The sequence below is a fragment of the Protobothrops mucrosquamatus genome, unplaced genomic scaffold (assembly GCF_001527695.2).
Source record: "Protobothrops mucrosquamatus isolate PMUCROS unplaced genomic scaffold, P.Mucros_1.0 scaffold1184, whole genome shotgun sequence".
In the NCBI taxonomy this organism is placed as follows: Eukaryota; Metazoa; Chordata; class Lepidosauria; order Squamata; family Viperidae; genus Protobothrops; species Protobothrops mucrosquamatus.
The window spans coordinates 137,554-151,000 of record NW_015387397.1 but is presented as its reverse complement, the minus strand read 5'-3'; the positions used below and the strand labels follow the sequence as shown (position 1 = coordinate 151,000).

At 39.5% G+C, this 13,447-nt stretch overlaps 2 protein-coding genes across 3 annotated transcripts in view; one reads left to right on the top strand and one right to left on the bottom strand.

Moving 5' to 3' along the window:
- Positions 1-790: 790 nt before the first annotated feature.
- Positions 791-9,262, top strand: NIF3L1 (NGG1 interacting factor 3 like 1). Of its 2 annotated transcripts, XM_015820795.1 has the most exons (7): positions 791-1,226; positions 2,871-3,036; positions 4,477-4,603; positions 6,194-6,332; positions 7,062-7,145; positions 7,614-7,822; positions 9,250-9,262. In XM_015820795.1, exons 1-6 carry the CDS (start codon positions 791-793, stop codon positions 7,796-7,798), a joined length of 1,137 nt encoding a protein of 378 aa, XP_015676281.1. In that variant the 3' UTR covers positions 7,799-7,822; positions 9,250-9,262. The 2 variants fall into 2 exon arrangements, with proteins under 2 accessions (XP_015676281.1, XP_015676280.1); XM_015820794.1 differs by lacking the exon at positions 9,250-9,262 and having other exon boundaries at positions 7,614-8,672.
- Positions 8,548-13,447, bottom strand: part of ORC2 (origin recognition complex subunit 2) — a 22,702-nt gene continuing 17,802 nt past the window's right edge. Inside the window, exons 15-18 of the mRNA XM_029285013.1 lie at positions 13,197-13,368; positions 12,069-12,130; positions 9,701-9,819; positions 8,548-9,182 (exon numbers count right to left, since the gene is read on the bottom strand). Coding sequence (XP_029140846.1) covers positions 9,099-9,182; positions 9,701-9,819; positions 12,069-12,130; positions 13,197-13,368 — 437 coding nt within the window. The 3' untranslated portion in view covers positions 8,548-9,098. The remainder of the gene's footprint in view (positions 9,183-9,700; positions 9,820-12,068; positions 12,131-13,196; positions 13,369-13,447) is intronic.

Below are 13,447 nucleotides of genomic sequence, written 5' to 3'. Positions count from 1 at the left end.
TTAATCGGAAACACAGCTGGGAATATTTGGTTTTAATTCGGCTTTTATCAGGGTTATTCTTTTGTATTTTTGTATTGTGTATCTTCTGTATTTTGGGTATATTATTTGTTTTTAATATGCTGTGAACCGCCCTGAGTCCTATGGGAGAAGGGCGGTATACAAATTAAAATAATAAATAAATAAATAAATAAATAAATAAGGCAGTGGTTCTCAACCTGTGGGTCGGGACCCCATTTGGGGTCGATCGACCATTTCACGGGGGTCGCCAAGCAAGGCTGTCCGCCATTTTTTTTGTCCGCCATTTTTTTCCCCTTTTCTGGCGGTTGCCTTACCTCCCTTGGGCTGGGCCAGCTGGTGGTCGGCCTGCTCCGTCTCTGCCGCTTGCCAACTACGCCTCAGCCGGCGCAGGGGGCGGAACCACGCATGCGCGGCGCTCCCAGGCAGGGAAAGTCCTTGACTTACGACCGGTTGGGTAGTCCTCGACTTACGACCGGTTTAGTCCTCGACTTATGACCGGTTGGGGTCACGGCATTAAAAAGGTTGAGAACCACTGCTTTAAGGAACCCCTAAGGAGAAAACTACCCCTCCCCCCCAAAATTTGTGTTCTTATTAACATGTTCACTTACACTGATAATGTTACTGAGTCTGGTGAACCCTCTGCAAGCAAACAAGTTCAGAGAGCAAAGGAACTCCACAGTTCAGTCCTGAGCTACTGATATTCTCTTTTATTAGATTGCACTTTCTGTTCCTTTTAGCAATATTTTTGCTTTTGGGTTTTCTAGCAATCTGAATGCATCTGTCCTGTTTGAAGCTGATTGCACGACCTTTTTTGCAAGCACCGCCCTTGATTGTTCAGCCTTTGCGCTTCATCATGGATCTGAAAGACCTTGTTACTTCCTTAAATGATTTTGCTTCACTTTCCCTGGCTGAAAGTTGGGATAATGTGGGGCTCTTGGTTGAGCCAAGTCCTCCTCATATTGTCAATACCCTTTTTCTCACCAATGATTTAACTGAAGATGTGATGCAGGAAGCCCTAGAGAAGAAAGCAAACCTCATTCTTTCTTATCACCCACCCATTTTCCACCCACTGAAACGGTTAACGTGGAAAACATGGAAGGAGCGTCTGGTAATCCGAGCCTTGGAAAACAGAGTTGGCATTTATTCTCCTCACACAGCATATGATGCTATACCTAATGGAGTCAATGACTGGCTTGCTACAGGACTGGGTGAGGCATTCTTGTCAGTAATTACGCTATACATAAAATAAGAATCTATGAGCACAAGCCAAACACAAAGTAGATAATAACATTATATGTTTTAAAATGTTATGTTTGTACTCTTGCTAGCATTTTACATTATATAGTTTCTATTGAAATGTGTCAGCAGAAGGACTATGTTAGATAAATAAAATCTTTGTTGCTGTTTAGGAGGGAAAAAGGCAAGTAAAGACAGAATGGATATTATTTTAAACCAGGGCTTTTCAACCTTTTCACCCATTGTACCATTTTTAGGATATGCCAACATCCGAGTACCACCAGTCGCCTAGCAAGGTGTTAAAAACTTGATGACCCCCCCCAAAAGGAAAAAAGTGATGAAGTACAGGTAGCCCTCAACTTACAACAGTTCGCTTAGTGACTGTTCGAAGTTACAATGGCACTGAAAAAAGTGCCCCCCAAGCCACAGCCCAGCAAGACACCTGCCTGCCCACCCGGTGGCGCTCTTCCTCCTGTCTGAGGTTTTCATTGTTGTAAGCATTTCTGTTGAGGATTGGCAGCGGGGATGGGGTGGGGGGTGTTTGGTTTTTATTCCCCCCATCTGCTGGGTGGTTGCAGCAGGTTTTGGTCACTTCACATGACCCTGGGACACTGTGACCATCATAAATATGAATCAGTTGCCAAGCATCTGAATGTAAATCACAAGACCCTGGAGGGGCTGCAACATTCCAGCTGATCGGTGCGTCTTCTGGGCTCAGCAGAAGCACCAGGATCAGCGCCAAGCTCCAGCTGGAGCCTGGCATTGATCCTGGTGCTTCCACTGAGCCCTGACAGCCCTGCAGCTCCAGCCATCTCTCGCTCAGCCTTGTGCAGTGCTGCCACCGGTTCAGCTCATTCTCCTCCCCCGCTACCACTTTTCTAGGATGGTCACATACCACCTGCCAGGTACCAATGTACCACAGGTGGTACCCGTTCCACTGGTTGAAAAGCCCTGTTTTAAACAATGAAAAAATACGAGACTGAAGTATATATTCACATCCAACTACTATTTATAGGGAGTTCCTCTCTCCCTATCTTGAAGTACCATACTATCAGCCCCACTAAAAAATTGACACCTTTTTAAAGGACTGATGTGAAACAGCTCTTTTAATTCTACTACTTCAGATTCATGAAATAGGGCAATCCAAAGAGAGTACTTATGTCTCAATATTCTGTGCACAAATAGTATGCACATATAAATGGCCAAAAGTCCAGAACCTATTATGTGGGTCTATGTGAATCATAAACATTCATGATCAGGAATTCTAAGCAAAAATGTAGCAGGTTGCTACAGGAATTAAAGATACCTGTCACTCCTCTTTGCAAGTGTGATTTAAAAACAATTGTAACTTAGTAGTTTTTCAGCTCTGCGGTATTTTCAGCATTGTAGCTAATTGCTGTATTTAGTATTCAGCCCCCATTATAATCTTATGAAGAATTAAAATATTCATGTATTAACGATAATATTGGTACACTGCAATAAACCTCAACTTTCAGTAAGTTAACAACAATATACCGGGAACAATGTTATGGAAGGCATGTAATTTGATGGTTGGCAAGGTAAAACTTGGACAAGAGTATTGTGCAAATCATTTAATTTACTCTGGTTTTTTTCAGGCGCTTGTACTTCTGTTCCTCTGAAACCGGCTACAGCTTCCACTTACCCTGTAGGTGGGCCTTTCCGGGTTGAATTCAGTGTAGCTTCTGCTGAAAGTCTGGAAACGGTTTTATCCCAAGTCCATGCAATGCCAGAGGTGTCACTCATTGCAACTCAACCTGCCAGGTATTGCTGGAGACCACCCTAGGTTATTTTCTTTCACCAACAAGTTTCAATGTGATAAAAGAGCAGGTTCTTTATCTGTGACCAGACAACATTTTTGAGAATGTATAGGAAGAAAGTAATACACATTATTTAATTGTGCTAAAAGGCACTGTACTTTGAATCCTCCCACTTTGGATTATACAGAAAATATGTGATAATGGCTTAAACAGCTTGCAAAAATATTCTAACTTAATCCAGTAACTTTAGCCTATTTCAGAAATATCAAACTAATAAGTTTTGATTTCCACGCAATAACAGATTTTTACTTTAAGATCATACTCAAAGAAACCAGTGTTTTTTCCAAGTATTAGATGTACATCTGATGAGATGTGCTACTTTGTATTACATTTCAAGTCAAATAAATTCATCGAGAGCTAGGATTTCCCAGCATTTTTAAGACCACTATGACTACTAGGGTGCATAATAAATTATAAGCATAAGCTTATTGCTCCATGCCATAAACAAAGAAGCAACCCCTTCCCATGCCAGACTGTTTATTTCTCTAGCCAAATATTGTCTAATCTGATAAGAGTGGCTCTTTACAATTAGCCAAAAATACCAAGGATTAAATTTGCAACCACAATTATAGAAAGCACAATGATATGCTTTGGTCCTATGTTTTTGGGTGGTGGGTCACAGTTTTAATTAATTATATACTGTCTTTATTATTTTTATAAATAAGTCAAGGCGGCAGACATACATAATATTCCTTCCTCCTATTTTTCCCACAACAACAGCCCTATGAAGTGGGTTGGGCTGAGAGAGAATGAGTGGCCCAAAGTACCTTTAGAACTTGGAATCTCCTAAGTTGTAGCCTGCTTCTTTAAACAGTGTACCAAACTGGCTCTCACTGATAAAATGTCCAGTTCCCTATCTGGGATCTTGGTGCTGAAGTGGAACAGGACAGATAAGCAAAGACTACATACACCAAACACCTGAGAACACAGGAAGGAGCTCCATAGTCTCTAAGGACTATGCTTGTGAATTAGGTCCATTCCCACACTCATCACACATTCATCTCCAAAAACGTGGCCTTTACCCCGCAAAAGTGACCCACTCTTCCCCTTCCACGTAAGCTGAAGCCACAAATAGATGGAAATGAGAGTAGCATTATCTGCCTTAGTGTTCTATCCTTGTTCAAAACTATGAATGGCATCAACCAGCATTTTCACATAGCTGCCAGATGACTTGACAGGCGGCATAAGTCCTGCTTAAAGTTACCTGCCAAAGGTTGTGAATGACTGGGGGTGGTGGGATGGGGATGGTTTGTGCATGATTACTAAAGGCAGTACATTTTGTGATCCGCTCATGTGAGAGAACTGGAGGTAACATTTATATATTATTCTCCAACAGCATATTGTAAGGGTTTTTTAATTAATATTTCTGTTCCAAATTTCCAAGAATTGAAGGAGAAGAACAAACACGTGTCAGCTTGAACTGTTCTCAGCTAGCTTTGTTGCAAGTGGTGGCCTTGCTTTCCCAGAAGAGCCTGCTGTATCAAACAACTGAAATCATATCACTACAGAAGGTAAACCACAGATAAACAAATCAAAGTTTATTTTCACAGAGTGTGCAAAGCTGCAAAAAGAATAAACGAAGATGTAGTAACGTGACGGAGGAAGGTTGCTTATATCTTAGCAAGGAAGCGAAAGAAATTACTTAGCAAGATGTTCTGTTTCCAGCAGAAATAAAAGATACAGCTGCAGTTTCCTAGCAAGAGCCCTGATGGCTCAGTGGTTAGAATGCAATACTGCAGGCTGCTTCTGCTGACTGCCGGCTGTCAGCCCTCCATTCTTCTGAGGTCAGTAAAATGAGGACCCAGATTGTTGGGGGCAACATGCTGACTTTGTAAACCGCTTAGAGAGAGCTGTGAAGCACTGTGAAGTGGTATATAAGTCTTTGAAGAAAGTACCAGTAAGAGAAGACTGCTAAGAGTCAATGGCTGTATCAATCGTATACTGTATTTTGAAAAACGGGGATCAGCCACTCCTTATTTCTCCATCCCAGCCATTCATGATAGAATGTAAGGTATAACCTCAAATGATCTCAACATCTAATAGAGCCGTCTTCAATTTCTGCATCTTTTCTTTAAGTGTATAACTAAACAAGCTTCATGGCTCAAAAATATAATATTCCATTCTCCCCTCTTTATTTTACCATTTGTTTAAGCAGCATCTGGAGTGCTGAAAAGCTTGCCCACTCTTTTCTGAGGCTTTGGGTATTAAAGTACAAATAGTCTTCGACTTACGACCATAATTGAGCATTGCTAAGCAAGGCAGTTGTTAAATGAGTTTTGCTTCATTTTACAACCTTTTTGCCACAGTTAAGTGGATCACTACAGTTGTTAAGTGAACCATGTGGTCATTAAGCAAACCTGGTTTCCCCCATTGACTTTACCAAGTGCCCAAATTTATATCCTGTGATCATGGGGATGATGCAACAGTTGTAAGTGTGAAAACCAGTCATAAGTCACTTTTTCAGTCCCATTGTAACTTTGGTCACCAAACAAATGGTTATAAATCAAGGACTACTTGTATGTCATATCTCAAATCTGGAAATAGGACAAGCATAATCATTTGAGTAATTTGTGATGCATATGGGATAGTTGTGAATCACAAGTTCACCTTGATGTTCTCAAATTTAGTATCATTTACATGTTACAATCCATCCTAAACATGTTTAGTTTCCTTCAAAAGGGGCTTGATCCCAACTAAATTTGCAAAAGATTGATAGCTGTATGCAATAGTTTTTAGTGCAACTGATAGGTGCATGTCAAGGACAAATTGAACATAAGTTGTTGTGCATTACTACAGGGGTCCCCAACCCCCGGTCTGTGGACCGGTATCAGGCCGCAGCATGCCAGCAACCAGTCCGTACAAACAAGCAAAGCTCCATCCACGGGATTCAGGCAGCACACAAAACCACACCCCCTCTGGTCTGCGGAAAAACCTCTCTCCATGTAACCGGTCCCTGGTGCCCAAAAGGTTGGGGGCCTCTGCTTTAGTATATCTTCTTGTATTTATGAAAACAGGTTTATTTAAATCTGTCTTTGTTATTGCTGCAAGATAACTGCCAGAGAACCTTCGTTGTAACCATTTCATTTTTGTCTTCTTTTCAGCCTTTGCTTGCCGATACTGGAATGGGACGTTTATGCACATTGCATGAACCGGCCTCTGTTTCTCTCTTGATTGAACGATTGAAAAGTCACTTAAAACTCTCTCATATTCGTCTAGCTCTTGGAGCAGGGAAATCACTGGGTATATATTTACTTTCTCTTTTTGTGTTGGCAGTGGACTTTGGCTGCTTGCTACCTAAAACATTATTTATTTTGTGAGATGATGCTTATTAGGGCAAGAACAAGATGCATCTATTTTGAAGTGATTTGTTTGACTGATACACTCAGAGGAGCCACTTATAAAAACACCCAACAGTATTTCCCACTGACTGATTTAGGGTAAAATATTGCTGTGCTGTGGAATTAAATAAAATTAGTCTGGTTCAGCCAGACCAGTCATTTAAATAATTTGGGTTGTGGGGAGGGGGAGATTATTTGAAAGTTTAGCATATTTAAAATGTTTGGGAAAGATATCTTTAGTTAGACTAAAAACAGTAAGAGCTCCTTTTCATAGTGTGAGGAAAAAAGCAATCCACATCCATCGTTATACTTCAAAGTCTCATTTGATCACATTGTATTGTAATTGCACTCTTAAGATGCTAGCTTATGCTGCCTACTTTTGCCTAACAATAACTCACAGAGCACTGCCCTGTCTCAATTAGAATTAACTGCTCTGACCATCAGTTCTCTTTTTAACTGAAGATGGTTGAACCTGCTTGTTTGAGTCTGTAAGGAACACACAGGCTTGTGCACCAACCTGCAATCTTTAATCCATTACCCACCCACTCTGCATCATCTCAGGGAAAACAACAAGCACAAAAGTAACCACAAAACCTGTAGCACTAAACTACGCTATTGATTCTTTTTGTAGAGTCCTCAGTGAAGGCAGTTGCTCTTTGTGCTGGTTCAGGAGCAAGTATTTTACAAGACACAGAAAGTGATCTCTATGTTACCGGTAAGAACCTTTTAAAAACAGGATTTTGAAACAGCTATTTTCTTATAGATCAGAAATACCAAACTGATATGGTTGATATATTTTCTGTGTTAACATTGTAGAACTATTCACTAGCTAAGTTTGTCTAAATAAAATATTAATATCCCCCTTTCTGCAATACCCTTTATTGACTATTTATATGAAATATAAAAAACCTGGTTTGCTGGAAGTAATCCAAATTTATAAACTTAACTACAGTACTCACTGTGCACACAGAGATCTGGATCTGGGAAAATCTTTAATTTTCTGAAAGCCTTTCAGGTATTTTGCTGCATATTCCTGTTTTTCAGATATTTTTTGCATATGTAAGTCATTCATTTGAAGTGTTTTACCTACTTCATCAGATAGGCAGGTTCTCAGGATAGTTTTAAGGAAGACTTGTAAACAAATAAACCTCCATCCCAAAAGACCTTTCTCATTGCATTGTAGGAGAGATGTCCCACCACGAGGTACTAAATGCTGTTTCCAGAGGGATTTCCGTGATTTTGTGTGAGCACAGTAACACTGAACGAGGCTTTCTGTTAAATCTGCAACAAATGCTAGCTGTGCGTTTTATGAATAAGATCAATATCATCATTTCTGAAAGAGATAGAGACCCCCTTCAAGTTGCATAAAAGAAGCAAATGTTGAGAACTAATGTAAGTGTATATCCTTCAGAGACTTTAACAAAAAATATTGGCAAAAATATACTTTGATTCCTAATGTTTTAACAATATCATGCCTGGAAATGAGTAAATGGTTGAAAAAGGCAAAATGACTTTATTGTAGCTGAGAAAATTACATTTGAATGCTCAAGATTTTTATTTTACATTTTGAGAGTATCAAATTGGAGGAAAGCTTATATACAGTTACTAATTAGCAGCATTCTCTCACTGAATATTCTTTCTGTCTATACATTTTTAATCTGCCTCAGAGTCATTTTACTTTCCCCAATACAGTATCCTTGTCCTCTTTTCCTTCTCCGAGATAAATTTTGCTAGTCCCTTCTGAGGCGAATCAATATTTGTTATCCTAGTTTCTAACTGTACTTTCTGTATATTCATTTTTTACACCAGATTTGGATTCATTTGTCATCCACTAACATCAATCAAATATTTTCCTATATCATCCATATCAATATAACACATAAACCTCTGAAGCCAACGTTACCTTCAGGAGTGATATGGGAAAAGAGATGTTTTGGAAGAGTCTAGAAACAGTTTATTTTCAGTTAAAGGTCTCAGTATTTCAAAAATAGTTCTTCTCTAAGACAGAAATAGTTACATGGCATAACAGAACCATATAAAAGGATATAATTGCATGTTTGTTTTTATTCAGACAGCTTTTAAACAATTGTTAGGTAAGAAAAACAGGTTAACTGAGCATGTTTGCAGTAGTTTTTATTGATAAAAACAAATAACAGCTGTTGTCATACTTTTCAAATGGCTTATATGGGGGAATCTTTTGTTCCCAATTAAGGCTAAAAATGTAATAAACGATGATATCCACATCTCTGGTATCAATAGTTTATTTTGCTCAAGTCCAACCAGTTTCCTAACCCAATCCTTCCATCTCACATGACACACATTTGAAGATCAATAATGGTCTGCCTATAATGTATTAAATATACACCAATTAATAGCCGAAAAGCTAATGCCAATCACATGTATTATCAAGCACAAGTTCTCCAGTTCAATTCTTATTTCCAGATTTGTGAACAGAAGGCACAGTAGTATCAGTGGATGACATTTTCTTGGTCTATAATGATATAGACTGGCAAAGGGAGAAACCTGAGCAGCTAAAAATTGGCTTGGTTTATACAGCATCACATTCCATTATTACAGGTAGATTAGACTCCTGAGATCTGCAAAATGGCTAAACTGTAGGATAAAATCCAACAGTTCTTAACAGAATTGCCCTTGAATTTATGAGCCTTCAAACATCATTATCTTTTTGCAAAAAGTCAGCCAATATTCCAGCATCCACAGGAATTAATAAATATTCAACTCCATCAGCACCCTGAAAATAAATTGAGAATTAGCTTAGAAATATAAAAATGGTAATATTTTTTACTTATTTCCTCTAGTGCAGGGGTTCCCAACCCCCGGTCCATGGACCAGTACGAGGTCACAGCATGCCAGCAACCGGTCCGCACAAACAAGCAAAGCCCCATCTGCGAGACGCAGACAGCAGACAAAACTATGCACCCTCCGGTCCATGGAAAAACCTCTCTCCACAGAACCGGTCCCTGGTGCCCAAAAGGTTGGGGACCTCTGCTCTAGTACATAGTTCAATATTTTGTCAGGAGTAAAGTAAACTTATCCTTGTGTTTTATTTTTATAACTGAGAGCAATATTTGGCTTCTTTCAATAGCCTAATTGCAAAAAATATGGCATTTTATCTTCATTAGGAACATCCAATGTGATATTCTCTGGCTTTTATCAATGAAGCCATCATAATTCAACCTGGGATTCTTTCTCAGACATGGTTAAATAAGATGTAAGTTCACAACTAATACAAAGATTCTCCTCACTTACCCTCTTGGTCCGAATCAGCTTGTGATCCCTGAATTCTATGAGCTGAGCTCTAAGAGTTAGGTCACTATTGACCAAGAAGGCCTCCCGACAGCGTTGATACAAATCTTGGAAAGAAAGACCTAGTTAAAAGAGAAGAGGCTTAATACCAAGCATAAAAAATAAACTCTCATTTCAACACCAAAAAACATAATCTAATCTGTAGAATCCGATTCCTAATGTTGGTATTTTTTTCTAAAACTTTCAATGAGAAATGCACATATTAACTATTGTACATAAAATTAGTTTAAGACTACAGTAAAAAATGAAGAAAAGAAAGCAAGCCAACAGTGTTCAAGCTCAGAGTATACTTAGCGCATATATCAGACATGTCAAACACAAGGCCCGGGGGTCGGATGCGGCCCACGAAGTGGTTTCATGTGGCCCACGAAGCCATCCTGGAAACAGTGAGGGAACGGCCCCCTCTGCCTTGGCTCTGGCCCAAGCCAGCCGGGAGCCAATGTACAATTTTGTGGTGGCCATCTATGCTGAAACGCGTTCAGTCTTAGCTCCATAAGCCCCCCCCCCCCGCATGGCCTGAGAGGAACAGTGAGTCTCCTCCAGTGGGCCATGCCTTGGCACTTGCCCTGGTCCCACTCCCTTCTGCCAGAGACCCTCAGATCTATCCCATTCCTGACTAGGCCCCCACAGGCACCCTTGACACGAACGATGTAGAGCTGGTCACACCCACCCAGTAGGCCACACCCACTCCATCCACGCCCACCCAGTAGGCCGCATCCACCCTGGCCACACCCACCTGGCCCCGAGGACAATCGCAATGCTGATGCGGCCCTCAATGAAATTGAGTTTGACACCCCTGGCATATATCAACATGCATTTCTGATCGAGTCTAGGACAACTCACCGCGAGACAACATTGTATTAATAGTTTCATTCAGTTACTTTTATTATTGGTGACCACGTTTTCGTTGAAAGTATGTAATTCCTATATTTCTGGACTGACTTTATTTTATTGTTATTGGCCACGGTTCTGTTGAAATTTAAGTTTTGTATTTGTTGAATTGTCCTTCGTGAGTTGTTCCATGGCGGGTTGGCTGTGGTGAGTTGTCCCGTTCCATTCTGATCTGTCTGCATATACAGTGTCAATTTGCACATGCTCATTCTTTTTTATATTGTGATTTTACCCTCACATCAAACAAAGGTTTGTATAGTCAGTAATTTACAAACAAGAATTGCAAAGCCCATTTACTGTATATTCTGATTTGGGTATAATGGAAATTATTGCTCAGTCAGAAGTATGAAAAATACTGTAAGCTACATCATAACTTAAGATTAAGCCTGCACTAATCCAGTGGCTGGCTGCCCAAATTATTCTAAGCTATATTGTAGTTTGTTCTTGGCTTAACTCAACATAAGAACATATTCATGCTTTAGAATTATCTATAAATTTGAACCTTATGAATGTTCAACAAAGTTTGGATTTTGCATGAGCTCAGCCATTATTTGATCTTCATTTTCATAGATGTGTAGATACTTGACAAAAAGGTTATAATAAAGTAACTTACTATTTTTACACAGAAAAACAGTGTGCACCAGAATCTATCAATGGGAAAAAGCATTGAATTTTCCTACATTTATACACTAATATATGGTCAAAGACTTAGATGACCATAAAAACCAAGAGAGCGTGACTTGGCTAGTTGGTGAATTGAGGAAGTGAAACATAATGAAAGGAGGAAAACTATATTCCAACCACTTCCCAAACAGCTATTTGAGTGGGCTAATGAGAGCAAAATTTAAATGGGAACTTTGGATAGAGACAGCCATCTTCACCATTTAAATTGTGTTCCTTGTGAGGATGTGTTCAGAAAAACCTTACAACCTACAAATAATGAGATCCATTAGCCCAGGGGTCCCCAACCCCCGGTCCGTAGACCAATACTGGGTCGCGACATGCCAGCAACCGGTCCGCACAAACAAAGTCCCATCTGTGAGATGCAGGCAGCACACAAAACCACACACCCTCCGGTCTGAGGAAAAACCTCTCTTCACGGAACCGGTCCCTGGGGCCCAAAAGGTTGGGGCCCTCTGCATTAGCCCAAGCCCAGAATTGGTTCTGACTACAAAGCCTCAGACTGCCCTTAAATATTTTCCACTATATTCCCTAGCCCCATGGCTCCCAACCCTTGCTCTAGCCTGCAGATCTCTTTAATCTGAAGCTATACCATATTCCAAGCCAGAAAAAAAAACCATTAAAAGTCTCAGCCTGTTTATTAACAGGTAATGTTCAATGTCAGAATTCTCTACCAAACTCTTGTTTTGACAACAATACTCTATTTGAACACCAGAAACAAATTACAAATGCATGTTACCTAAATAGGAGGGATTGTCCTTATTCTCCAATTGGTACTCTACCAAGAGCCTAAAGATACCCCTGAAAAGAGAGACAACCATGTTAATATAGTTAAATACAACAAGAACAATTCATCCACATCCACTCCTTGTTTACTGACTAACGTCAATTAGAATCCATTTGCAAATATAACAGTAATAAAAAATTCATTTTCAAACTAATGTGAGCTTTTACGACCAAATTGCATATACCTGACAGAGAACAAAATGAAAGTAACAATGGCAAAGCTATATAAGAAAACTTTTATCCGAATGAGACAGCAACCAGTGATCTTCACAATGTCAAAGTTGTATGTTCACATAGTGACGATTTCACTTAACAACCTGGTCAGTGGAACAGAATTTGGTCAGTAAACTAGGAATGAGTGTATTTATCATCACTGAGGAAAACTGTTCTAAGAAAACTCCATATTCCTCATACAATTTATATATTCTTACTTTTATATTTTCTTTACTGGTTCCACTAAACATTGGAGTAACTCTTGCTATTCCATGCATTAGTGTAGCTGCCATTTTTTATCACTTGGTTTTACTCTCCCCAAAGAAAAAACCCTTTTTATATTTATATATTTATATAAACTTAATATATTATATATTAATTTTATATTTATCAAAATTTAGCCATTTATTTGTGTGCATGTGCACATAAAATAGAAATGCTGTCTACTTTTAAATACCGTACCTCATTGGTTAAAGGAAGCAGAAAAATGCAATAAAGCAAAATCAAAGATTTGAGTTCTATCTCAGCTATGAGATAGTTGGCTACTAACTGCCCCACTCAGCAAGTTGAAGGATGTGTGATGCCCTGAGTTCCTGTGAAGCAAAATATTAAAATATTTTTTCATAATCAGAACACATCTGAGTTCACAGGAACTCAGGGCATCTCACATCCTTCAACTTGCTGAGGGGGACAGTTATTCAGCACATTTGAAAAGCTCCAAGTACCCTATCCTGCACGGGGAAAACACCAGTTTTTTTCCCATGCCCAATTGCAATGCATAAAAGAATTATATTTTTAGTATTAGGCTTATATACTAGGGTTTTTTTTCTGTTTTTTTCCCTGTCTCGTTTCTCGCAAACTTTCTTACCTTGCATTAGAAGTAAGACTGCCGAGAACATGTGTGAGGGAGCTCAATGCCAAAGACCCCGAATGCTGTACCAAGAGTGAGTTCTCATAGGCTGTTTCTTCTGCATAAGGGCTGAAGGTGGTCGTTTCATACCACAACCAATTATACATACTTTGTTTTGCTTGATCCCACACTATGAGTGCAGAAGACAAATATCAAAAAGAAAGAAAATATTAATGCCCTAATGTTCCATAAAACTTTGGGAACGCTAA

What these genes read in the sequence shown, in the direction of transcription:
- NIF3L1 (XM_015820795.1), top strand. Translation starts at nt 791, where the DNA reads ATGCATCTGTCCTGTTTGAAGCTGATTGCACGACCTTTTTTGCAAGCA. An exon ending in CTGGCTTGCTACAGGACTGG is followed by an intron (nt 1,227 to 2,870) that starts GTGAGGCATTCT and finishes GGTTTTTTTCAG; the next exon opens with GCGCTTGTACTTCTGTTCCT. An exon ending in ATTGCAACTCAACCTGCCAG is followed by an intron (nt 3,037 to 4,476) that starts GTATTGCTGGAG and finishes CAAATTTCCAAG; the next exon opens with AATTGAAGGAGAAGAACAAA.